General features: G+C 48.3%; 1 protein-coding gene across 1 annotated transcript; it reads left to right on the top strand.

Moving 5' to 3' along the window:
• Window positions 1-1575: 1575 nt before the first annotated feature.
• synm (synemin, intermediate filament protein) lies at window positions 1576-24446 on the top strand. Its single transcript, XM_072492760.1, has 4 exons — window positions 1576-2530; window positions 8020-8144; window positions 14497-14564; window positions 17204-24446. Exons 1-4 carry the CDS (start codon window positions 1745-1747, stop codon window positions 19885-19887), a joined length of 3663 nt encoding a protein of 1220 aa, XP_072348861.1. The 5' UTR covers window positions 1576-1744; the 3' UTR covers window positions 19888-24446.
• The last annotated feature ends 1495 nt before the right edge of the window (window positions 24447-25941 follow it).

Below are 25941 nucleotides of genomic sequence, written 5' to 3'. Positions count from 1 at the left end.
CAGACCCATGGAGGTTCGGCAGGACGAGGGCGAAGGAGTTCTCGTACTTCTCACATGTGCATTGGGTGTACTCCCAGATCGATTTTGTGGTGATGGGTAAGGCGCTTGGTGGTGGGGGTGGCTCAGCGATTGTGGTTTCCGACCACGTGCCAGCCTGGGTGGGATTTGCGGGTGGTGTAGGGGGGAGGCCCAATGGCCGCAGTGCAGGTTGGATGTGGGGCCCTTGGCGGTTGAGCGGGTGTGTGAGGGGGGTGAGGGCCACCGTTCGGGGCTATGTGAAGCTGAATGACCCAGGGGAGGTCACGGCTGCCACGTTGTGGGAGGCACTGAAGGCGGTAGTCAGGGGCGAATTTAATTTGCTTTGGGCCCATAGGGAGACGGTGGAGTGAGAGGAGAGGGCGAGGCTGGTCGATGGGATTCTGAGGATGGGTCAGAGGTACGGGGTGGCGCCAGAGGAGATCGTGTTAAAGGAGAGACAGTGGCTTCAGATGGAGTTTGGGTTAGTGTCCACGAGGAAGGCGACGGGGCAGTTGCGGAGGGCCAGAGGGGTAGTGTATGAATACAGGGAGAAGGCGAGTAGGATGCTAGCCCACCAGACAGCGGCGAGGGAGATTGGGAAGATATGGGGTGAGAGGGGTAAGGTGGTGGCGGACCCAGAGGGGATTAATGAGGTATTTCAGGCCTTCGACAGGAGGCTTTTTGAGTCGGAGCCCCTGCCTGGGGAGGAGGGGATGAGACGGTTCCTGGACGGGTTGAAGTTCCTCAGGGTGGAGGAGGAGAAGGTGCAGGGACTCGGGGCCCCGATTGGGCAGAGGGAGGTGATGGATGGTGTGGGTGCGATGCAGGCGGGGAAAGCCCCGGGGTCGGATGGGTTTCCACTAGAGCTTCATAAGGAGTTTGCTGCAGAGCTGGGGTCGCTGTTAGTGAGGACGTACAATGAGGCGAGGGGTAGGGGGGGGTGCTCCCTCCCTGTGGCCTTACAAAACTGGCCCATGGCAAGAAAATATTGAATGTCAAAGATTTCAATCTGGCAATCTCAGATACATGCTGAGATACATGCAGATACATTAGGGCAGCACGGTAGCACAGTGGTTAGCACAATTGCTTCACAGCTCCAGGGTCCCAGGTTCGATTCCGGCTTGGGTTACTGTCTGTGCGGAGTCTGCACATCCTCCCCGTGTGTGCGTGGGTTTCCTCCGGGTGCTCCGGTTTCCTCCCACAGTCCAAAGATGTGCAGGTTAGGTGGATTGGCCATGATAAATTGCCCTTAGTGTCCAAAATTGCCCTTAGTGTTGGGTGGGGTTACTGGGTTATGAGGATAGGGTGGAGGTGTTGACCTTGGGTAGGGTGCTCTTTCCAAGAGCCGGTGCAGACTCGATGGGCCGAATGGCCTCCTTCTGCACTGTAAATTCTATGATCATCTATGATGCTCTCGTTGAGCTGAATTGTTGCCATAATCATTTCTGGCCACCAGGGGACAGTTGAGACTGATGTTGAAGTTCGGAGTGAGTTGAAAGAGTTCCCAATGACTCAAAAAAGTTTGCACCTCCCCCTGTATAGCCGGTGCCACCTGTCAGTGCTGGAGGAGAGAAGGAGAGACACACACACAGATTCAGTCTCTCTCCTTACTGCAGGAGAACCACAAGATAAAGGAGCTTAAACCCCACACCAACCTCAACAGTGCATTCCGCTTGAGTGAGAGAACCAGCTTGGGGAGCAGGGGCAGGAATATAACCCCTGAATAATGCTGCCGTTCAAATCCACCATCCTGGAGGAGAAATCTCAGCTTCAAGAGCTGAACCATCGCCTGGAATCTTATTTATCCAGGGTCCGGCTACTGGAGCAAGAGAACCAGCGCCTGGCCACCGAGATTCAGCACCTGAGGAGTGAGGGGAGGACAGAAGAAAGGAATGTTTATGTGGATGAGATCAATAGAACGAGATGGGAACTGGAGGAACTGAGGTTCGAGAAATCAAAAGCCGAAATGCAGCGACGCAGCCTGTGGCAAGAGATTCAGGAGCTCCAGACGATTCGCAGCACTGGACAAGCAGCCCTTAAAAACATAGGGCAGCAGCTGGCTGACCATGAGACGGCCCTTCAGGAGACTGAAACCACCAACGCGTCTCTCGAGGGCTACATCTTCGAGCTGTGGGCAGAGTGTCAAACCTTGGGAGAGCAGCACGAAGGAGCAAAGAGGGGATTGAGGGAAAAGCTGAGGCGAGCCCCCCAGCTCCCTGTGGCCCGGGGCTATCACGCAGCAGGGGAGGCTATCGAACACCACGCCCTCGCCGTTTCAGCATTATGGGAGGAAAGCTTCGAGATCTACAAGAGCAAAATTGAGGAGCTTGAAACTGCTGTCGAGAAGGACAGAGAGAGAGGTGAAGAATTGACCGAGGAGCGAGTACTTGTGATCAAGGAGATAGAGGCACTGAAGAAGGAGCTTGAAGATCAATTTAATCTCCAGAACCAACTCGAAGAAGACTTTTTAACATTTCAACAGAAGCATGATATGGATATGGAGGAATACCAGGTGAGTCCATTTGGAAACTGTCCATTACACTGAACTCACATGTCAACGGATTTATTAAAGCTATAATCTCTCTGTTTCCAGGGAAAACTGCTTATTAAGTTTATAATACGGATATTGTAAAGCACTTACAAGCCAATTAAATATTTTTTGGGGGAAGTGCAAATACTCTTGTGATGTTCGAAACGGGTGCCGTCAATTTGCGCGCAGGAAGGTCCCAAGAACAGGAATGTGATAACGACCAGACAATCTGTTCTTAGTGAGATAGCAAAATACTGCGGACGCTGAAATCGGAAGCTGGAAAATCTCAGCAGGTCTGACAGCGCCTGTCGGGAGAGAAAACAGAGGACGGGATTGTCCGGCCACGCCCCCCCCCCCCCCCCCCCCCCCAGCGATCAGAGAATCCCGGTCGAGGTCAATGGCCTTCTCCAGTGTCCGCGCCTCGCCCGTGGCGATCTTGCGCCGGGCGGGGCGGAAAAACCCAGCCCAACGTTACGTGTCCGCGTGACCCCTTCTTCTGTTTTTAGTGATGCTGGTTCAGCATTCTGGCTGGGGCATTGGGGGAGAACCACATACTCTTTATCAGAAAAGTGTTGGTAAGGAAAGATGAGTCTGTGATTAAATACATTCGACTGTCACAAAATCCATTGAAACTTGGTAGATATTTTGGATTCTCAGCGTGCTGTATCCAAGCAATGACATAGTGAGTGCGGGTATTGATAATCCCCAAGGTCTCCCATCGAGATTACATAAAGGAGAGTTGAGGGACCTTCAGATCTTTAAAAACGGCTCCAATAGTAATATCAGAAACTGCTGTGTCTCACTTCTGAAGGGAGGGTTGAATGACCCACGGGTGAATGTTGTTAAAGGGCAATCCGTGGGCTGTGCTAAATTAATTGATCGGGTCCGTGCCAGAGATTGATGCAACTTTGGGCAAGAGAGAGGAGAGTTTCAGTTGGAATTCTCAGTCTCAAGTCCAAGACACTTTTTGACGGGTGGGTCGAGAACAGGGATTGTTGGCAGTCTACCCAACTGGTGGGGGGTGGGGTGGGGGATCTTAGCCTCAGCCCATGTTCGCCAATGCGGAGACGACTGGGTCGCGATCAGAAGTGGTAGCTGACCATTTTCCCCCCTTTCCATAACCCTGTAAAGGGTGCCGTGGACGATTGCGACGCGAGGTGATCTAACTCAGCACAAAATGGGAATAAAACTCCACCCCTCTTTCACCGTAGAACATCAGAGAAAAAAGAATTACACAGCAAAGGGGGGGGGGTAATCAGGCATGCACTGGCTCTTTGAAAGAGAAACCCAATTAGTCCCACACCACCCCCCTCCCCCCAACTACACCCATTGCCCTGAAACATTCCCTTTTCAAGTATTTATACAATTCCTTTTACTATTGAATCTGCTATTAAATCTGCTTCCGCCATCTTTTCAGACGGTAAGGTCCAGGCCATAACAAATAGCTGTGGGAAGATAATTCTCCTCATTGCCTTTCTGGTTCTTATGCCAATTATCTCAAACCTATGTTGACGGGGAGGCGGTGGAGTAATGGCATTGTCACTGGACTAGTAATCCAGAGCAATGCTCTGGGGTCCCGGTTCAAATCCCACCACTGCAGATAGTGAAATTTGAATTCAATAAATATCTGGAATTAAAAGTGGCCATGAAAATATCATCGTTAAAAACTCATCTGGTTCACGAGAAGGAAGTCTGCCGCCCTTGCCCGGTCTGGCCTATATGTGACTCCAGACCCACCGTGATGTAGTTGATTCCTAACTGCTCCCTCAAGGGATGGGTAATAAATGCTGGCCTACATAAATAAAACATTCCTCTGGTTACCAGCCCTCCAGGTGCCGGCACTCTTACCGAAACTCTTCCTGAATCCCTCTATTGTCTCTCTGGGAAGTGAAGGAATTTGTTCTGTAAACACTGAAGCAGATTCCACAGGCGTGAAATATGTTGCTTGTGTGACGTCTCACTGGGTCTCGAAGAGAACTGCTCATAGAGAGCTTCCCGAACTGGAAAACAATTTGGATCTGGACAGTTTTGTGGCCCCTCTCAGTAATCGTGCAGTTATTGTTATCTGGGAAAAACAGAGCAGTCATTCTCAGTGTGACAAAGTTTCGCAAACACCCAGGTTCAGAACGGGCAGGAATCAAACCTGCCTGTGCATATTTTTATTTAACAATTCCACTTTACACTTGGAGGTGATAGAGCAATAACACTTGTCAGCATCTGAATACTCAGGGGATATTTAGAGTAGCCCTGAGTGATGGAAGGGGTGAAATGTTATTTGGTTTAAAACTTTCTTTGTTGTGAATTCCCAGCAGGATCTGAAGTGTTGGCCTCTTGCCCGGCAGACCCAAGTTTAATGCCAGCCTGCCTGATACTGGCAGCTTGGACCTTGCCCCATAGCCAAGTGCGTTTCTATGGGGGCCCATCTAGGGAGTAGAAACTGGATGAGAAATATGTTTTTCATTTTCTCGTCTTCTCCCCAGAAGGGGCTCAATCCCGTTTGGGTACAGCTCCCTGAGCCTGGCAGCTGTCTTCCAGCTTGTTTACGTGGGGCAGTGCTCATAGACAGCGAGTGTTGGCAGGTCGGTGAGTGTGGCGGAGGTGTGGAGAGAGAAAACAAGAGGGGAAGGGATTCACAGCTGTCATAGACCTCACCAGACCCACGGGGACGACCTGATAAATTTCCCCATGGGGCTCGCAGGATACAAGCTCCCCCGCTATTGGGCTGAGGCCCATCAGCTGGGACTCATAGAATCACCTCATAAAAGCCGGCCCATATTGGGACCGTCATGATTGGTGGTCCCGGTTTGGGTCTTTGTGCCCTGTTTGCAGCCTTTTCTTTCGGCTGAAAATAAATTGCCCTTTGGATTTACCTTCTCGAGTCTCCTGAGCTTTTATAACACCCAATCCAATTCTGTCCCCACCTGAGATCCGTGCTTTCTACAGCTGCCTCCCATTCATGGAGATGAGGGCTAGGAACACGGGCACCGAGGACAACTGTAGATGCTGCTCCAGCTGGAATATCTCTGCAGAGACTGGGGATCGGACCTGGAACTGATCTGGTCCACCCCGCTCGGCGTTTCCCAAGGCTGTGTAGTTACTATCTGAGAGCATGTGGGAGACCCTCTGGCTGGGAAAGGGTAAATTGACGCAAAAAGACATCAGCTTCAAGCTCAGAGAAAGACATCCAGACATCCTGCATTTGAATCCAGCCCTGTTTGTTCGAATGACACCTCCCACGCTGACACTGAGATGCTCACTGTGTTTGAACACTATTTTTAAAACCTCTTTAACAATTGGATACAAATTCCAATGGCCCCTTCTGATAGTGAGATCCTTAATCTGCTCGGGAAGAAATAAGTGACATTGTCGGATTGCTCTGTCAGAATCTTTGGTGAACAAAGAACAAAGAACAAAGAACAAAGAAATGTACAGCACAGGAACAGGCCCTTCGGCCCTCCAAGCCCGTGCCGACCATACTGCCCGACTAAACTACAATCTTCTACACTTCCTGGGTCCGTATCCTTCTATTCCCATCCTATTCATATATTTGTCAAGATGCCCCTTAAATGTCCCTATCGTCCCTGCCTCCACTACCTCCTCCGGTAGTGAGTTCCAGGCACCCACTACCCTCTGCGTAAAAAAACTTGCCTCGTACATCTACTCTAAACTTTGCCCCTCTCACCTTAAACCTATGCCCCCTAGTAATTGACCCCTCTACCCTGGGGAAAAGCCTCTGACTATCCACTCTGTCTATGCCCCTCATAATTTTGTATACCTCTATCAGGTCGCCCCTCAACCTCCTTCGTTCCAGTGAGAACAAACCGAGTTTATTCAATCGCTCCTCATAGCTTATGCCCTCCATACCAGGCAACATTCTGGTAAATCTCTTCTGCACCCTCTCTAAAGCCTCCACATCCTTCTGGTAGTGTGGCGACCAGAATTGAACACTATACTCCAAGTGTGGCCTAACTAAGGTTCTATACAGCTGCAACATGACTTGCCAATTCTTATACTCAATGCCCCGGCCAATGAAGGCAAGCATGCCGTATGCCTTCTTGACTACCTTCTCCACCTGTGTTGCCCCTTTCAATGACCTGTGGACCTGTACTCCTAGATCTCTTTGACTTTCAATACTCTTGAGGGTTCTACCATTCACTGTATATTCCCTACCTGCATTAGCCCTTCCAAAATGCATTACCTCACATTTGTCCAGGTTAAACTCCATCTGCCATCTCTCCGCCCAAGTCTCCAGACAATCTAAATCCTGCTGTATCCTCAGACAGTCCTCATCGCTATCCGCAATTCCACCAACCTTTGTGTCGTCTGCAAACTTACTAATCAGACCAGTTACATTTTCCTCCAAATCATTTATATATACTACAAAGAGCAAAGGTCCCAGCACTGATCCCTGTGGAACACCACTGGTCACAGCCCTCCAATTAGAAAAGCATCCCTCCATTGCTACCCTCTGCCTTCTATGGCCTAGCCAGTTCTGTATCCACCTTGCCAGTTCACCCCTGATCCCGTGTGACTTCACCTTTTGTACTAGTCTACCATGAGGGACCTTGTCAAAGGCCTTACTGAAGTCCATATAGACAACATCTACTGCCCTACCTGCATCAATCATCTTAGTGACCTCCTCGAAAAACTCGATCAAGTTAGTGAGACACGACCTCCCCTTCACAAAACCGTGCTGCCTCTCACTAATACGTCCATTTGCTTCCAAATGGGAGTAGATCCTGTCTCGAAGAATTCTCTCCAGTAATTTCCCTACCACTGAAGTAAGGCTCACCGGCCTGTAGTTCCCGGGATTATCCCTGCCACCCTTCTTAAACAGAGGAACAACATTGGCTATTCTCCAGTCCTCCGGGACATCCCCTGAAGAGTTTACTAATGAAATCATTTGATAAATATGGTTGTTGAAAGCCAATTTAGTCTCTTCTTCACAGAACGAGCATGGCAGGTGGCAAGGCCTGTATGGAGTGCTGCCCCCAGGACTGGCACCAGGAGGCCATCTCCGGGCATTAAACTTTTCTTAGCTGCCTATGGAAACCCGGAAAATCCCAGTCACCCTCCTCCGCTTGGAGTATTGCTCCAGATGGGCCAAGAGACCAGGAAGGCTCATGGCCAGTGGCGGGGGAATCGAACCCATGGCATTGGCGTTATGAGCTCCGCGCTCTAACCATCTGAGTTAGAGGGTCGCTACGCCTTAAGCAGCCCTTAATGAGCCTAATTGGCTCGCTGCTGTTTGCGGCAGATAGCTCCACTCTCACCATTCCCCCACCTGCCTCTACCCCCGGGAAAATGTCTTGGCAGGACGACAGAGCTGGGGAAATGGCATGTTAGCCAGCACCTCCCCACCTCCTGCGAGACCCACAATACAAGCCCTTGGTGTTAGGTTAGATAATGAATGAAGAACTGCAGTTGTTACAGGTCCATCAGGCTAATTGTGTATTGGTTGTGGTGTATAGATGGCGATTGATTTACTGGAGGACGAAAAGCAACATCTCGTCTCAGCGATCACACTAAATCTCAGAGAGCAACAACAGCTGATGCAGGTGAAGATGGGGCTCAACCTTGAGCTTTCCACCTACAGGTAATGTTTTGATTCTACACTGTTGGACAGGAGGGTTGGATCCTGGTCAACAGGGGCGAGCATAACGTCAAAGCTGAACCACACAAAAGTCCCAAAAAATTGGAATTTGAGCAACGTGCATGATGGGCAAGGTCAAAAGCCAAGGAGGCAGGAAATTCCGCAGTTTGCTGGGAATAAATTAGAGTAGAAGATAATGAAACATTGAGGGAGGACAATAGTTCACAGATCGGGAACAAGGATGAACATTTCAAGCAGAGGACATAGAACATAGAACAGTACAGCACCGTACAGGCCCTTCGGCCCACAATGTTGTGCCAACCATTTATCCTAATCTAAGATCAACCTAACCTACACCCCTTCAATTTACTGCTGTCCATGTGCCTGTCTAAGAGTCGCTTAAATGTCCCGAATGACTCTGACTCCACCACCTCTGCTGGCAGTGCATTCCACACACCCACCACTCTCTGTGTAAAGAACCGACCTCTGACATTAGTGAACAGTTCGGAGGAATAGTAATTGCAGTATCAATGAAATAAGGACAAGCGAGATCGCAATGGACGCAAAGACGTTAGATACCAGGTAAATATCAGATTGTAAACATTTTCTTTTATTCCTATTCAGTTTAGCGGAAGGGTGGGGGGGGAGGTGCTGGAAGAGTTTCTTAAGAGGAGACAATTGTTTATTTGGGATTTATTGAGAGTTAATTCAGATACTTGTCAGACCAGGCCAGAATCAGGTGTATTCAATGTTCACTGGACCATTACAGAAATAAAGGAAATCGATGGATTTGAAGGGAAACGTTAAAAGCAAACTAAAGACTTAACATCACCTCGTTCCAGTCAGTGACATTCAAAACCAATAAAACACATAGATGTTCAAATATTTGGTCTTGCTACATTTTATATGCACAGAATCCTCAAGTGTAACATTGCCTTATTGGTGGATAGCACAATTGCTTCACAGTGCCAGGGTCCCAGGTTCGATTCCGGCTTGGGCCTCTGTCTGTGCGGAGTCTGCACATCCTCCCCGTGTGTGCGTGGGTTTCCTCCGGGTGCTCCGGTTTCCTCCCACAGTCCAAAGATGTGCAGGTTAGGTGGATTGGCCATGGTAAATTGCCCTTAGTGTCCAAAATTGCCCTTAGTGTTGGGTGGGGTTTACTGGGTTATGGGGATAGGGTGGAGGTGTTGACCTTGGGTAGGGCGCTCTTTCCAAGAGCCGGTGCAGACTCGATGGGCCGAATGGCCTCCTTCTGCACTGTTAATTCTATGGAAAAAAAAATTCTATGGTGGATGAATCTTAACCCAGACACAAAGATCATTCAGTCTCAGCAACCTAATTGGTAGGCAAAGTAATGGAAAGGGTACTGAAGGATAGGATTTCTGAGCATCTGGAAAGACACTGCTTGATTAGGGATAGTCAGCACGGATTTGTGAGGGGTAGGTCTTGCCTTACAAGTCTTATTGAATTCTTTGAGGAGGTGACCAAGCATGTGGATGGAGGTAAAGCAGTGGATGTAGTGTACATGGATTTTAGTAAGGCATTTGATAAAGTTCCCCATGGTAGGCTTCTGCACAAAGTAAGGAGGCATGGGATAGTGGGAAATTTGGCCAGTTGGATAACGAACTGGCTAACCGATAGAAGTCAGAGAGTGGTGGTGGATGGCAAATATTCAGCCTGGATCCCAGTTACCAGTGGTGTACCGCAGGGATCAGTTCTGGGTCCTCTGCTGTTTGTGATTTTCATTAATGACTTGGATGAGGGAGTTGAAGGGTGGGTCAGTAAATTTGCAGACGATACGAAGATTGGTGGAGTTGTGGATAGTAAGGAGGGCTGTTGTCAGCTGCAAAGAGACATAGATAGGATGCAGAGCTGGGCTGAGAAGTGGCAGATGGAGTTTAACCCTGAAAAGTGTGAGGTTGTCCATTTTGGAAGGACAAATATGAATGCGGAATACAGGGTTAACGGTAGAGTTCTTGGCATTGTGGAGGAGCAGAGAGACCTTGGGGTCTATGTTCATACATCTTTGAAAGTTGCCACTCAAGTGGATAGAGCTGTGAAGAAGGCCTATGGTGTGCTCGCGTTCATTAACAGAGGGATTGAATTTAAGAGCCGTGAGGTGATGATGCAGCTGTACAAAACTTTGGTAAGGCCACATTTGGAGTACTGTGTACAGTTCTGGTCGCCTCATTTTAGGAAGGATGTGGAAGCTCTGGAAAAGGTGCAAAGAAGATTTACCAGGATGTTGCCTGGAATGGAGAGTAGGTCTTACGAGGAAAGGTTGAGGGTGCTAGGCCTTTTCTCATTAGAGCGGAGAAGGATGAGGGGCGACTTGATAGAGGTTTATAAGATGATCAGGGGAATAGATAGAGTAGACAGTCAGAGACTTTTTCCCCAGGTGGAACACACCATTACAAGGGGACATAAATTTAAGGTGAAAGGTGGAAGATATAGGAGGGATATCAGAGGTAGGTTCTTTACCCAGAGAGTAGTGGGGGCATGGAATGCACTGCCTGTGGAAGTAGTTGAGTCGGAAACATTAGTGACCTTCAAGCAGCTGTTGGATAGGTACATGGATTACGGGAAAATGATATAGTGTAGATTTATTTGTTCTTAAGGGCAGCACGGTAGCATTGTGGATAGCACAATTGCTTCACAGATCCATGGTCCCAGGTTCGATTTCGGCTTGGGTCATTGTCTGTGCGGAGTCTGCACGTCCTCCCCGTGTCTGCGTGGGTTTCCTCCGGGTGCTCCGGTTTCCTCCCACAGTCCAAAGATGTGCGGGTTAGGTGAATTGGCCAATGATAAATTGCCCTTAATGTCCAAATTGCCCTTGGTGTTGGGTGGAGGTGTTGAGTTTGGGTAGGGTGCTCTTTCCAAGAGCTGGTGCAGACTCAGGGGGCCGAATGGCCTCCTTCTGCACTGTAGATTCAATGATAATCTATGATTAATCTAGGACAAAGGTTCGGCACAACATCGTGGGCCGAAGGGCCTGTTCTGTGCTGTATTTTCTATGTTCTATGAATGGCTACATGGAGTTATTCTGGGGCTCTGACGATCCATGGTGTGCATTCTCGAGGTCCCAGAAAGCCAACCCATGTGGGGACACCCCCCCCCCCCAATCCCCCACCCTGCATCAGAGGAATAGATGAAAAATTAATTTCAAAAAATTGGAGGAAGGGTGGAGACTGAAGTATATAGACATTTTCTTAAATATGAGTAATCCCTCAACGAAAATACCAAATACTAGAATAGCATTGTCGGCAATTGTCACATTAACAGATTGCTTGCTGTGGGAGGCTGACAAATCCGGCCTTTCCCCCTGGGTCTTGGGTTGACGTTCAGACTAGACTGTAGGAGTCGGATTTGAAATGTGCTTGAGAAGTTTCAGCCCTACTGGGCATGTATGAGTCCATAAAACAGACCAATCTCACTTAGAGATGTGATGGAGATTCATGGGCGGAATGGAAATTATCGTAGGCGCAGCAAGAGATTTATTTTATCACGTTGCTGGGGCAAATGGAGAGACAGCAAGCTTTACGCCTGGCCTAACCTGGTCCTGCCCTGGGAGCAATTGAGCTGACATTGGGTATGCAAGATAGAAATGTTTTTGATCTCTGGCGTTGGCGGTACACAGGAAAAAGGAAACAAAACTCTCAACTCCACCAGAATAAATCTTGAACCAACTTTATGTAGGGCAGCACAGTAGCACAGTGGTTAGCAGCACCAGGGACCCGGGTTTGATTCCCGGCTTGGGTCACTGTCTGTGCGGAGTCTGCACGTTCTCCCCGTGTCTGTGTGGGTTTCCTCCGGGTGCTCCGGTTTCCTCCCACATGTCCTGAAAGATGTGCTGTTAGGTGAATTGGACATTCTGAATTCTCCCTCTGTGTACCCGAACAGGCGCCGGAATGTGGCGACTAGGGGCTTTCCACAGTAACTTCATTGCAGTGTCAATGTAAGCCTACTTGTGACAATAATAAAGATTATTATGATTATTATTATTTTTAGCCATGGTACCCTTGACGTTGAGTAATTATTAATTGTCCTGGGCCTCCTGTTAAAGCCCACATCCCCCATGCCCCTTACTACTAATGAAGCCAACAAACAACGGATGAGATTTTCCACGCTCACCACCGTGTGTTTCATACCGGAGGAAATGGCCCTCCATTGGGCGGCAGTGGGTCTTCTGGTCTTCTGCACGCCCCCTTCCTCTCCCCACTGTCACCGGGAAACCCGTGTCGGGGGGGGGGGGGTCACCGTCGGCAGGACTGGATGATCCCGCTGATGAGAATGTCCAGAAAATCCCAGAGCGTCTGAAACACCAGCATCGACCGGATGGGCTGAATGGCCTGTTTCTGAGCTGCGAAATTGGATGTAAAGCTGAAGGGGAAACGGCCACAAAAACTAATCCAATATAAATGACAATGTCGAAATGTTGTTGTTCCCATTGCTACATTATCCTGCAAAATGCTGCATCAAGTGTTTTTCTTGGAGCTAGTTTCTGGTGATTTCATACTCGTCTCCGTCAAATGGATCAACTGGGGCAGTGAGCTGTGCCAGCTCTTAGCAAACTGTTCCACTCTGACTCGCTGCATTAAAAACACTCCAGCATTGTTTTAGAAAATGCAGTTTGTGATCTGCTCTTTCTCTTTGCTTCTCAACCACGTTTGACATTGCGTCTGCCTTCTGAGTATCGACCCGGCCACTTCTCACCAACCGGCTCACTCAAGCTTTCAAACACATACAAGTTTCAGGAATCTTTGGGTAATCTGATATTCATTAACTCAGCCCAAACTATTAGTACCTTGACTGCGGGCACAATGGTTAGCACTGTTGCTTCAGAGCTCCAGGGTCCCAGGTTCGATTCCTGGCTTGGGTCACTGTTTTGCACGTTCTCCCCGTGTCTGCGTGGGTTTCCTCCGGGTGCTCCGGTTTCCTCCCACAGTCCAAAGACGTGCAGATTAGGTGGATTGGCCATGATAAAAAAATTAGCCCCTTAGAGTCCAAAAGTTGTGCAGGTTAGGGGGGATTACGGGATAGGGCAGGGGAGTGGGCCTAGGTGGGGAGCTCTTCCAGAGGGTCGGTGCAGACTCGATGGGCTGAATGGCCTCCTTCTGCACTGTAGGGATTCTACAATTCTAAGACTTGGGTGGTGGTGAAAGATCTTTTTCTTCAAAAGGAATGCTGCAACATCAAAATATAGCATCGAAAATCCAACATTCTTACTGAAAGTTATGAATTTGTCTATTGTAACAGATAGGGTATGAAGTTTGATGATAGTTTAGTGGATCAGTGAACTGTACTGTGCGATACTGAGTCATTTGAAACAGGGGATCCCATGTTGCCTGGCGTTTGCTGAACTAGATGATCTTATTTGGAAAGAGTTGAAACAAAGACAAATATGCCTCCAGGCTCTGTACATTACTCGTTGGAAATATCCCACTTACTCTTCGGATGAGAGCATAATCCCCCTCCATATTCCTTCCTGAACAGGAGTTACTGAGCTTAACTCTTTCATCCCTCCTCCCATTCAGGCTGGGGTCAACTAATTCAGCACAGGCTCAAAATGAAACGGGGGCTGTTGTGTTCCGTTTTGTACGAGGAAGTTGTTAAAACCTCTTGTGCACTTTATCTGAGGTACATGTGTCCTTGACCTATCCCAATAATCACATTACACTCAGATACCTTACTATTCCCCTATCTGGCATAAATGTGCAAACAAATGCCATGGGAATGACCAGGGAATGGCTATTTCCTAAGTCTTTGCTTAGTTGAAAGAGGTGCAACAAGTGGACATATTCTTTCAGTCTGCAAAGGACAGGGTCGGTGTGTCAACATAGGGAGCTTCTACCATGTGTAAATGAGCCATGCCAATGATCTTAAATTGTTTTTCAGTGTAATTATCTTAAATTGTTTTTCAGTGTAATTCTTCGCACAATCAGGATTGTTTAACAAGTGCCCTATCGCGGAGTCACATCTAATCTATAGGGTGGCCCGGTGGCACAGTGGTTAGCACTGCTGCCTCACAGTGCCAGTGACCCGGGTTCAATTCCGACCTCGGGTGACGTTTGCACGTTCTCCCCGTGTTTCCTCCGGGTGCCCCGGTTTCCTCCCGCAGTCCAAAGATGTGCAGGTGAGGTGGATTGGCTGTGGCTAGTGTCCATAAAAGATGTGTGGGTTAGGTTGAGGGGTAATTTGGGATACGGCGGGGGAGTGGGCCGAGGTAGGTGCCCTTTCAGAGGCTCGGTGCAGACTTGATGAGTCGAATGGCCTCCTTCTGCACTCTTGGGATTCTATGATCCTCTGAAATAAGTAATACAGATTGCCTTCACTAAAAGATTCATTGTCTTTACAGGACCTTATTGGAAGGAGAACACACCAAATATCAGGAGATACAGCAGAACCTACGAAAACCCAAACAAGGTAAAATTATTTTCTAAAAAGGATTTATTTAGTTGGATTGTGCAGACTCTCTACTTGTTAGTTAAGCACGTGCAAATGTCTGAAAAGTATTCTTCAAAGTACTCCGATAGCTAGATTTGCGTCTGACCTACAATTCTCCCAAGTCCTATTTTCTGGACTGATTGGCAGGAAGACACTTGGCTGGGTTGGTAAAGTGTAGAATTTAAGTGGGGCCGGTCAACAGATCCCCATTTCGCACCCAGGTCTACGTTGAGTTGGTTGCAGTAGCAGGCGTTTGATTGGCCTCGACCACTCTGGGCTAGTTTGGGGAGCAGTTCTAATGAAGGTCAGTTCTCTCTGCACAGATGCCGACTGATTTGTTGAACTAGTCCTATATTTTCTATTTCTATTGGAGAAAGGTTCACTGTTACTGTCTATTATTGGAGAATGTGCATTGGCTGAGACCTTTGTGATGCTGGCACTCATTGTGTCATCTCACAACAGAAGTATGATCTTCTTTATTCGTTCATGGGATGTGGGCATTGCTGGCTGGGCCAATATTTATTGTCCACCCTTGAGGACATTTAAGAGTCAACCCCATTGCTGTGGGTCTGGAGTCACATGTAGGCCAGACCAGGTAAGGATGACAGATTTCCTTCCCTAAAGGACACGGGTGGCACAGTGGGTAACACTGTTGCTTCAGAGCTCCAGGGTCCCAGATTTGATTCCCGGCTTGGGTCACTGTCTGTGCGGAGTCTGCACGTTCTCCCCGTGTCTGCGTGGGTTTCCTCCGGGTGCTCCGGTTTCCTCCCACAAGTCCCGAAAGACGTGCTTGTTAGGTGAATTGGACATTCTGAATTCTCCCTCTGTGTACCCAAACAGGCACCGGAATGTGGCGACTAGGGGATTTTCACAGTAACTTCATTGCAGTGTTAACGTAAATCTACTTGTGACAATAATGATTATTATTATTCGTGAACCAAACGACAATTGACAATGGTTTCATGGTTATTATTAAACTTCCAGATTTTTACTGAATTCAAATTCCACCATCTGCTCTGGTGGGATTCGATCTCAGATCCCCAAAGCATTTCCCTCGATCTCTGGATTACTACTCCAGCGACAATACCATTGAGGGCAGCAGGGTGGCGCAGTGGTTAGCATTGATGCGTCACGGCGCCAAGATCCCAGGTTCGATTCCGGCTCTGGGTCACTGTCTGTGTGGAGTTTGCACATTCTCCCCGTGTTTGCGTGGGTCTCACCCCCCATAACCCAAAGATGTGCAGGCTGGGTGGATTGGCCACGTTAAATTACCCCTTAATTGGAAAAAATGAATTGGGTACTCTAAATTTATTTTTTAAAATGTGACTACGCCACTGCATCCTCACCAGAGAGCTGACCATACCCCAACATGAGTTAGTGCCTTTCTAAGAAAAGGAGTTTTTAGAAAATGTCCATTTATTTTTATTGAAGCTGATTGATCCTCCCCATTTCCTGAGGATATTTTTACTGATCAAACTGGATTACTAGTCCAGTTACATTATCGTTCCAACAGAATGCAGAGTGGATTTGCCGGAATGCTATTTGGAGTCTGAGGGTTAAGTCACGAAGGCAGATTACACAAACTAGCGCTGGGATTTTCTGGCTCTGCCCAACACCAGGATCTTCCATTCCCGCTGAAGATCAATGGATTTTTGGCTGGCCTTCCACAATGTGGCAGGAAAATTCCGACCAAGGATTAGATTTCCTGGATTTCGGAAGGTTGAGGGGGTGATTTGATCAGTTTTCAAGCTATTAAGGGGAACAGATGGGGCAGGTGGAAAGAAACAATTTCTGCTGTTTGCAGAGTCTGGTGCTAAGGGATGAAAACCAGGGGCGTCATTCTCCGCCGGCGGGAGTCTCCGTTTTGCCGGCGCCGGGGGGGTTTCCCGACGGCGTGGGGCTGCCCCACAATGGGAAACCCCATTGACCGGCATAGTGTTACGGAGACTCCCGCTGGCCGGTCGGGGCAGAAATGTGGCGGGGCGGGTAGGAGAATTTCGCCCCAGATCTTTTAGAAGTGAAATTGGGGACCATTACCACACACAAATGATGGTAGAAGTTTGAAAGGGCGGCACGGTAGCACAGTGGTTAGCAATGTTGCTTTGCAGCTCCAAGGTCGCAAGTTTGATTCCCGGCTTGGGTCACTGTCTGTGTGGAGTCTGCACGTTCTCCCCGTGTCTGCGTGGGTTTCCTCCGGGTGCTCTGGTTTCCTCCCGCAGTCCAAAGACGTGCTTGTTAGGTGGGGTTACTGGGATAGGGTGGAGGTGTGGGCTTAAGTGGGGGTGCTCTTTCTAAGGGCCGGTGCAGACTCGATGGGCCGAATGGCCTCCTTCTGCACTGTAAATTCTATGATTCTATGATTGAAACTCTCCTGCAAATGGCAATTAATGCCAGATCAATTGTTAATTTTAAAACTGAGATTGCTAGATTGCCAGAGGTATTAAGGAATATGGGACAAAGGTGGGTATCTGGGGTTAGGTTACAGATCAGCCATTGAGGAATTAGTTAGAGAGGCTAAATGGCTGTTTTATTTCAGTGTTGAAATCAGTGATGCTTTTTTTTTTACAAGGTTGATCTATAAGCTGGCTCTTGTATTAAATTACTTGTTTTTTCAACAGGCATGGAAACAAGATCACATTCGTATAGAATTGCGGTCCAACCAGCTCTTGACACTCTAGAGGGAAGAAAATGGAAGATAACCAACATAAACGTTCCGTCAAGCTTCAGGAAAGTAATTACCAAAAAGGGAATAACACCAGAACCTGTGCAATCCAGAATACTCGCAAGAAAGACTATGAATGGTTCTTTGTCAGATGAAGATCTGCTTTATACCGAGGACACGGAGTCTTCTTCAGCAAGGTCAATAATGGCCCACCGAGGTAGTGCTCGAGTCATACCAGCACCATCTGCCCTAGACAGCAGAATGAAGGAAACTGCAGTTGAGGACCAAGTGTTCCCAGAAAGGATTGGCAGGAAGAGTAAAACGTTATTAGCCGGAGCAGAGCTTGTTTCGGAGGCGGCCATGCGTAAACCCAAAGTAGTAGTCAGGGAGTCAGACAATGAGGAGAAAAGGGATGTTTCATATCATGAAGAGAACAGCGTTAAGTCTCAGAGTTCAAATGACTCGGCACAGCCTTTTGGTGAGGTGCAAGATTATGATTTTAACAGGAGGTCCACTGGGGCAACCAACGAGGAAGAGTACAAGAGAGAGCCTTCAAAGGGTGTGACAACAGTCAAATATGCGTCAAACGTAGACCTCATTAATACGGGGATGCCCATCAGCCCTGACAGATACGTCCATACTACAGATCCTGAGGAAAGTGCAGAATTAACAAAATGTTTCAATTCAGACAACATCAGAGAAAAGGCCAAAGAGGAACTAGCAATGGGAACTGTGGAAGGGATATGGACAAAAACAAATGCAGGGGAGTCAAACGGTCATCAAGGAACTGTTGTCTCCAAAGAGATCTTGACGAATAATATTAGAATTGAAGGCACCATTGAAACAGTCACGGACACCACTGATTTGGAAAAAATTAAGGTTTTGCCAGAACCCGCAATCACTTATCAAATCGAGGAGAAAGAAATTCTGGATGATGGAACAACCAAAAGAGAAATTGTCATTCAGTCACGAAGAGAAGAGACCGTTGACGTGGCGGATAGGTCCACTCTGGAAGATATGTTGAACATGGATGGCAAAGCTCCAGAGCTTCAACTGAAAGGGGCTTTGGAACATTTAACAGGGTCAGGGTCAGAGGATGTCATAGGCGGACTTCTCAGCCTCGGCATTCAAGGAAGGAAAGCTCCAGGGAAGGTATCAGTAGGCGTTGAGATGGACGAGCAATTTGGTGAAATTGGTGATCTCTCCGCGCCAGAAGACACAGTTCCATTGTCTTTGGGAACGCAGGAGAGTGATTACGAAGGAAAAGATGACAGAGACGAAGAAGTCTTAAACGTCACGATGACTGCTGCGGAGTTTAGAAAAACGATGCTCTCAAATACAGAACCGTTTCTTCAGAAATTCGCAGATAGCTCACTTGGCTTTCCATCTCCAAACGAAAAGGCACATGAAATGGCCAGGGAGGAAGCAGAATTGTTTGGAGCAAATGAAACCAAAATGAGGTTACATCGCTTTCGAGGTGACGGAGACGCAGAAAATGTTCAACAGACCAAAGTCACTCTTTTAGATTCCTTGTCGAAAGAACTCTCCGCCCCGTGCTTAATAGAAGAATCGATTAAAGTCCCTCAAGATGTTCAAGCGTCCATCGTAGAACTACTGAATGAGGAAGCTGAGGATCCTCAACTTAAACTGAAAGGAGCTTTGCAGCAGCTGAAAGGGGTGGTGCCAGAAAGTCTGAGGGATGAGCTTTCAATACTCACTAGAGATGCCCCAGAGGGATCAGACAATGTATCAGTCAACATTAAAAACTTCCAACGGTCTTCTCGGAGTGGCGTTGTCACTATAGAGGCAGAGGTGAATGTGTCACAAAGCCTTGATCCAGAAGACTTTTATTCAATGGAAGAATACATTGGAGGCGAGGAGAACGAAGATGAAATAGGTTCAGGACTAAAATTTCTCAATACTCAGGGGAAAATACAGGAGTTATTGAGTGGAAGAGGTCTTAAAACTGCTGACACTTTGCACGACGGAGGTGGAGTCAATGTAAATGTCAGAGATGTTAATGAGCCACTGATGGCTTTCTCAGAAACCAGTGCAAGGGGTGTGGAAGACATTGGGTATACAGGTTGTTCCGATCTCGCAGGTGGCGTAGCTGTCCACGACATGATTGAGTCAAGCGAAGTGGAAGGTTACCCGTCTGATCAAAGCACTTGGTTCCAAAAGGCAGCAGGTAAGATGGAGGGAGAAGAGTTCTTTCACAGAACCTCGGACCCGGCTGATCCATCAGAAACCTTCCGCATGGATATCAACAGAATTATGACAGTACGCACCACTGGAAGTGACCGTGAGGAAGGTGTGACACTCGTAGCTCAGCATCAGGAAATTCCTGAAGGAACGGCTGGAAGGAGACCCGAGGGCAATAGGTATTGGTATGAAGAATGGGAATCTGGGATCAGAGGTGTCAGTGAGCTGGGGGTTCCTGATGCAGTCGAAGAGGAAAATCTGCAGGCTTCTGATCCAGAATTAATGCAATGCACTGCATCTCCAAATCTCCTGACAAAGACCAGAATCATTGTGCCTGAAGGTACCACACAAGTGGTCCACAGTGAAAAGAAAGTTGTCCTTACATACTTTGACGAGGATCAGTCAAACAACTTGCCTCAATCTGCTGATGGACAGTAAAGAGCTTTTGAAAGAATGGATTACATCTTTGAAGCAGAACCTAGTTAACATAGACACCAGCGGAGATTAACTGGCTCTGAGCATAGATTATGCTGTCACAGTGAAATAAGATGCTTTTCATGCTTTGACAATATGCTGCTTGAGAATTGTTTTATCTGGAGCATAACCACACGTGTGCGTGTGCTTTAAGAGAAACACACGTGTGACACTTCAGGCTACCCAAGGGCCTCATAACGTCACAGAAACCGCTTCCAAGTGAAAACTAATTATTTAAAAATAATCTTGCAGGCGTGATACAAAATAGTTTCTGTTGACTAACTTTTCGGAAGTAACATCTGGGGCAAAACAGCTTTTGCCACTAAAAGTGGTAGTAAAGGGCCACTAGCATTGAAGTGATTTATCTGAGGCGTCTGTGCACAATAGCAATTAAAAGATCTTACAATATTTTGCCGCTGATTTGATGTGTAATAGTCGCGCACAGGCAGCATTTGTGAAGTATATCCTTATCGCCAGTTAGTTAAACTGCTGTGCTGCACAGTTTAACAGCAGGCCTTGTGGCTTAATGGGTAGGTCCCTGCCTCTGAGCCCGCAGCTCCTGGTTTGAGTTCCACCTCAGGACCCGATGGCCAAAGTGTGGCCAAACTGATGTGAGTTATCAACCTGCTAAATAGTTCCGACACCCCGCGCCAGTGGCTGGCGGTAAGAGCGGGATGAGATTCCTGGTCTGCCAGGCTTGCTTAGGTGTGGCAGCCCTCAAGCTCTCAACCTCTGGCGGGACAGGCTAGATGCCTGTTCCAGGAAACAGATGAAACTTTGCCTTGTGCAGCACGAGAGGAAGCTACAACAATTTAACTTATACATAATTGAATTTAGGACTCCTTTAGGTTATCACTAAATAAGCTCTGCATCCCGGCCCCGGGTCACTGTGCGTGTGGAGTTTGCACATTCTCCCCGTGTCTGCGTGGGTTTCGCCCCCACAACCCAAAGATGTGCAGGGTAGGTGGATTGGCCCCGCTAAATTGCCCCTTAAATTGAAAAGAAAGAATTGGGTACTCTAAATTTATTTTTAAAAACATGGGGCGGGATTCTCCACTCCCGCGCCGAAGTGCCCACGCCGTCGTGAACACCGTCGAGGTTCACGACGGCGCGAAACGGCCCCTATCCTGACCGATTCAGGGCCCGATAATGGGCTAGGAGCGGGGCCGCGTCATCTACACACGGCAGGCCTTGTCGCCGCGTAAAGGCGGCGCCGCATAGATGACGCGGCCGGCGCCGCATAACGGGCGTCACCCGCGCATGCGCGGTTGCCGTCCTCTCCGAGTCCACCCCTCAAGAAGATGGCGGACGGATCTTGCGGGGCCGCGGAAGGAAGGAGGTCCTCCTTTAGAGAGGACAGCCCGACGATCGGTGGGCACTGATCGCGGGCCATCCCACATTGCAGGATCCCCCCCCCGCAGGCCGCCCCCCCCCCCCCCAGCGTTCCCGCGCTGTTCCCGATGGCAGCAACCAGGTGTGGATGGCGCCCGGGGGAACCCGCCGTTTTGGCCTGGCCGCTCGGCCCATCTGGGCCTGAGAATAGCGGGGGTGCCGGAGAATCGCCATTTTGGGTGTCTCCGGCGATTCTCCGGCCTGCGGAACTCGACGGGGCCGTCCCCGCCGCTTGGGAGAATCGCGGGAGGGCATCGGACCGGCGGCCCGGGAAATATTGGCAGCCCAGGCGATTCTCCCAACCGGCGCGGGAGTGGAGAATCTCACCCATTAACTTTGGAACGGACTTTTCCAGCCATTCCCAGAAGATCCCACCGACTGTGACCCCCCCCTCCCCCACTGTTGGTAACACCCCTCTCCCCCATCCTCGGCAAAACATGGGGGGGGGGGGATACCACCCTCCATTTCTCTCCACACATGGGGCGAAATTCTCCTACCCGCCCCGCCACATTTCTGCTCCTACCGGCCGGCGGGAGTCTCCGTAACACCGGCCGGTCAATGGGGTTTCCCATTGTGGGGCAGCCCCACGCCGTCGGGAAACCCCCGGGCGCCGGCAAAACGGAGGCTCCCGCCGGCGGAGAATGACGCCCATGCTCTCTAACCTGCGGAGTGCTTCCAGCATTTTGTTGTATTTATTTCAGATTTCCAGCACCTGCAGTATTTTAGCTGTTGTATTTTATCTCAGTATTAGAGTAATAAAATTATCCGGATGAAGCAGGAGATTAAACATGAATAATTTCAGGTAAATTAACTTTAAACATGCGCATTTGGCTAGTTTTACCTTTTTCCTGTCCTGTCTGGGTGGGATTTTCTGGCCCCCCGCCCCACCCCCCCCCGCGCACGTGACATGTTTATTGACAGTGGAGGGAGCTCGCCATTGGGGTCTTCCTGTCCTGTCAATGTCTACAATGCTGTGCATGGCTTGTCCATTCCACTGCTGGGGAACCCACTGCGTTGGGGGAGGTGCTGGAAGAGTGTGCCGTTGGAAGGCCTGGGAAATCCCACCCTGTGTTTTTTTTTCCAGAACTTTATTCCTAACAAACTGTGCTCAAATTCCTTCCCCGCACTTTTCACTCCACGTTCCCAGGTCCTATCATTTCATTTGGAGGTGAGCCTCTGATCAATGCTCAAGTATCAATTCAGCAAGTAGCAATGCTGGACCAGATAGAATGTGTGAGGCTCCAGGGGCCAGTTCACAGCTTGGGAAGTAGTGCAGAAGGAGGCCATTCGGCCCATCGAGTCTGCACCCGCTCTTGGAAAGAGCACCTGACCCAAGGTCAACACCTCCACCCTATCCCCATACCCCAGTAACCCCACCCAACACTAAGGGCAATTTATCATGGCCAATCCACCAAACCCGCACATCTTTGGACTGTGGGAGGAAACCGGAGCACCCGGAGGAAACCCACGCACACACGGGGAGGATGTGCAGACTCCGCACAGACAGTGACCCAAGCCGAGAATCGAACCTGGGACCCTGGAGCTGTGAAGCAATTGTGCTATCCACAATGCTACCGTGCTGCTTTGTACTCCTAAGATTCAAATTTTGATCACCTTGCTCCTGGAGACAAAATTCAGATCTGTTTACTACTAATGAGAAAATAAATTGGTTACAATATCTTTTAGTAACTTAAATATAAAACATTTCTTCCATCTTGGGAGGGTCCTACATGCTGCAAGCCTTATTTCCTGTGTTTGGAAGTTACGGAAGGTAATAATGGTCTTTACATTTTGAGCAATGGTCCCCCCTTAGATAACTCCCAAACAAGCGCAGTTGGAACAATTGAACAACACTGGTAAATTTAATTTGCTTTCAATTCAACTCCCTCAAACATTGGAGACCTGGATCAGCAGCACTTACACACGTCCCACCAAATATAGAGCTATTATTATAAGCAAACTGAATATGGACATCAATAAGAATCTCAACTACCCAATAATGGTCTGGTCTGTAACATGATTTAATCAGTAGCGTGTCACGGGAAGGTCAGAGCAGATGTGTCAAGAGTTTGGATTGAAAGTTTCTGTGATGTAGAATAAGGAATGGACGGCGGATGTATCACAAAATGATGTGAACCACATTTATAGTTGTAAAGAACAAACTTGCATTTATTTAGCACTTTGTATGACTTCAAGAAGTCCCAAAGCGCTGACATGTTTCTGAAGTGTAGCCATTGAAGGAAATGTGGCAGCCAATTTGCCTACAAAAATGTGGTAATGACCAAGCTTCTCTTTATGTGATATTGGTTGAGGGATAAATATTGGCCAGGTGTCTGGTGGGAACTCCCTTTGTTCCTCTTTCAAGGAGCACCATGTAACCATGTTGCCTCGGCACCTTTGACAATGCAGCACACCCTCGGTACTGTACTGGAAATGTCGGCCTAAATGTTGTGCTCAAGACCCTGAAGTGGTTCTTGAACTCACAACCTGCTGACTCAAAAGAAATGTGTGCAGGTCCTGGTGTAGATGCACCGCGTTACTGGGTGGCCTTCCGGTGCTTACCATCAATGTTCACGCCCGCAGAGCCTTGGAAGCAGTATGTAATGGCGACTGGCGCTGTGGAACCACACTCTCCTGCACAAGTCACAATCTTTACTGGGAGGGAGGAACTGAGCAAACAGGCCAAGAAACATCGACACAACTGGTGTCATTGCGAATGACACATTTATCCTTACCGTCTGCTAACTTCAGAATGGAAAATTTGTGATTTTGTTTACTCCAGACTAAAATCAAGCCAGAGTGTTGATTAGTGCTGGATATATTATAATGTGACGTTTGCTCCTGATGTTAAGGTTCATAGACTGCAGATAGGTGTGCATGTGTGTGTGGAGGGAGGTAAGAAATGTCGGCATGCTGATAGTTAAGGGCTAGTGCAGAGTGCAGACTGCTCAGAGTATCGGGGATGAAATACTCAGAGGAGATGGTTAATGTTGGGTTGCTGAGTGGCTAAGCTGGAGATGATCATTTTGATGTGCCACAGTTATTTTCTGCCTAACAACTTTGCAGCTGTTTTCCTGTATTCTTTTGTAAAATGTTTTAACATCGCAGTAAAACACGTTTTCTTTTTCAAATGCCAGGTTCCAGTTATTTTAATTTGAATTGCTGTATCACACTTTTATGCAGCGCGGAACTGCGACAACGTTCAATATTTTCAGTGACCCAGACTCCACACATCCCGGACTGGGGCGGTGAGCTGTTCCTTTCGCTGCGGGTCGATGGAATAGTTCTAGTCGTGTTTCCGCTGAACAAAAAAACTGGCCCTAATCTGTCACAAAATTGGCAATCTAACTCAGTGGCGTGTTGGGTTGACCAGTGTGGGAATTGGAAAGCTAGCAATCGATGCAGTAAAGGGTGCTTTGTGTAATTTAACTTAGAGCAAAAGTGGCTTCACGCCACATCTAACCGTGACTCAAGAGTGGCTGGTGCACTGAATCTCAATGGGGCTCTCCCAGTGTCCGTGTATAACTCTGGGGCGGGCTGCCGTGCTAGTGGACAGCGCGGCAGCACAGTGGCTAGCACTATGGATTCACAGCACCAAGGTCCCGGGTTCAATTCCTGGCTTTGGTCACTGTCTGTGCGGAGTCTGCACGTTCTCCCCGTGTCTGCGTGGGTTTCCTCCGGGGGCTCTGGTTTCCTCCCACAAGTCCTGAAAGACGTGCTGTTAGGTGAATTGGACATTCTGAATTCTCCCTCTGTGTACCCGAACAGGCGCCGGAATGTGGCGACTAGAGGATTTTCACAGTAACTTCATTGCAGTGTTAATGTAAGCCTACTTGTGACAATAAAAGATTATAGAAATGGGAATTCCTGTGCCCGCCTTGATGACAGCAAATGTTTAGTGTGAAACAAATGACCCATTAAAGTTCATTTGTAAAGGTAGAAATTTCCTCTAATCTGTATCACTACTTCACTGAAAGGTCGTTGCTGAATATTATGCTATTGGTAGATTGAAAAATTTAGATAATGGCTTCAAAATATTTCAAGGTACCAGCTGTTCCCTCTACTTCCTTGAAATTCTGCATAACAGCAGCACCACAGAATTTGTACAATGTAAATAGAATCATATAATCCGTACACTGCAGAAGGAGGACGGTTGGCCAAGTGAGTCTATGCTAACCCTCTGAAAGAGCACCTATCTAGGCCCACTCCCCTGTAACCCCACCTAACCGTTGGACACTAAGGGGCAATTTATCATGGCCAATCCACCTAATCTGCACATCTTTGGACTGTGGGAGGAAACCCACGCAGACACTGGGAGAATGTGCAGACTCCAGAGTCACCCAAGGTTGGAATTGAACCCGGGTCACTGACGCTGTAAGACAGCAGTGCTAACCACTGTGGAAAAGTCACATCAATCACTCAAGACTTGGAGTAGTTTCACTTACACAAGGCAAACAGGTGAGAGTTTCACAGAGCATTCAGGAAGCCCAAACTCCATTGCATAATCAGCTGTACATTCCCAGACAGTCATCACAGTCTTGGTGTAGCCATGAACAAAGAGATGAACTCAAGAGGTGAGACGAAAGTGAATGCCCTTGACAACAAGGCAGCATTTGACCGAGTGTG

This window comes from Scyliorhinus torazame, chromosome 30, assembly GCF_047496885.1.
Source record: "Scyliorhinus torazame isolate Kashiwa2021f chromosome 30, sScyTor2.1, whole genome shotgun sequence".
NCBI lineage: Eukaryota > Metazoa > Chordata > Chondrichthyes > Carcharhiniformes > Scyliorhinidae > Scyliorhinus > Scyliorhinus torazame.
Note: the sequence above shows the minus strand (reverse complement) of the source record. Positions and strands in the feature narration are given on the sequence as shown.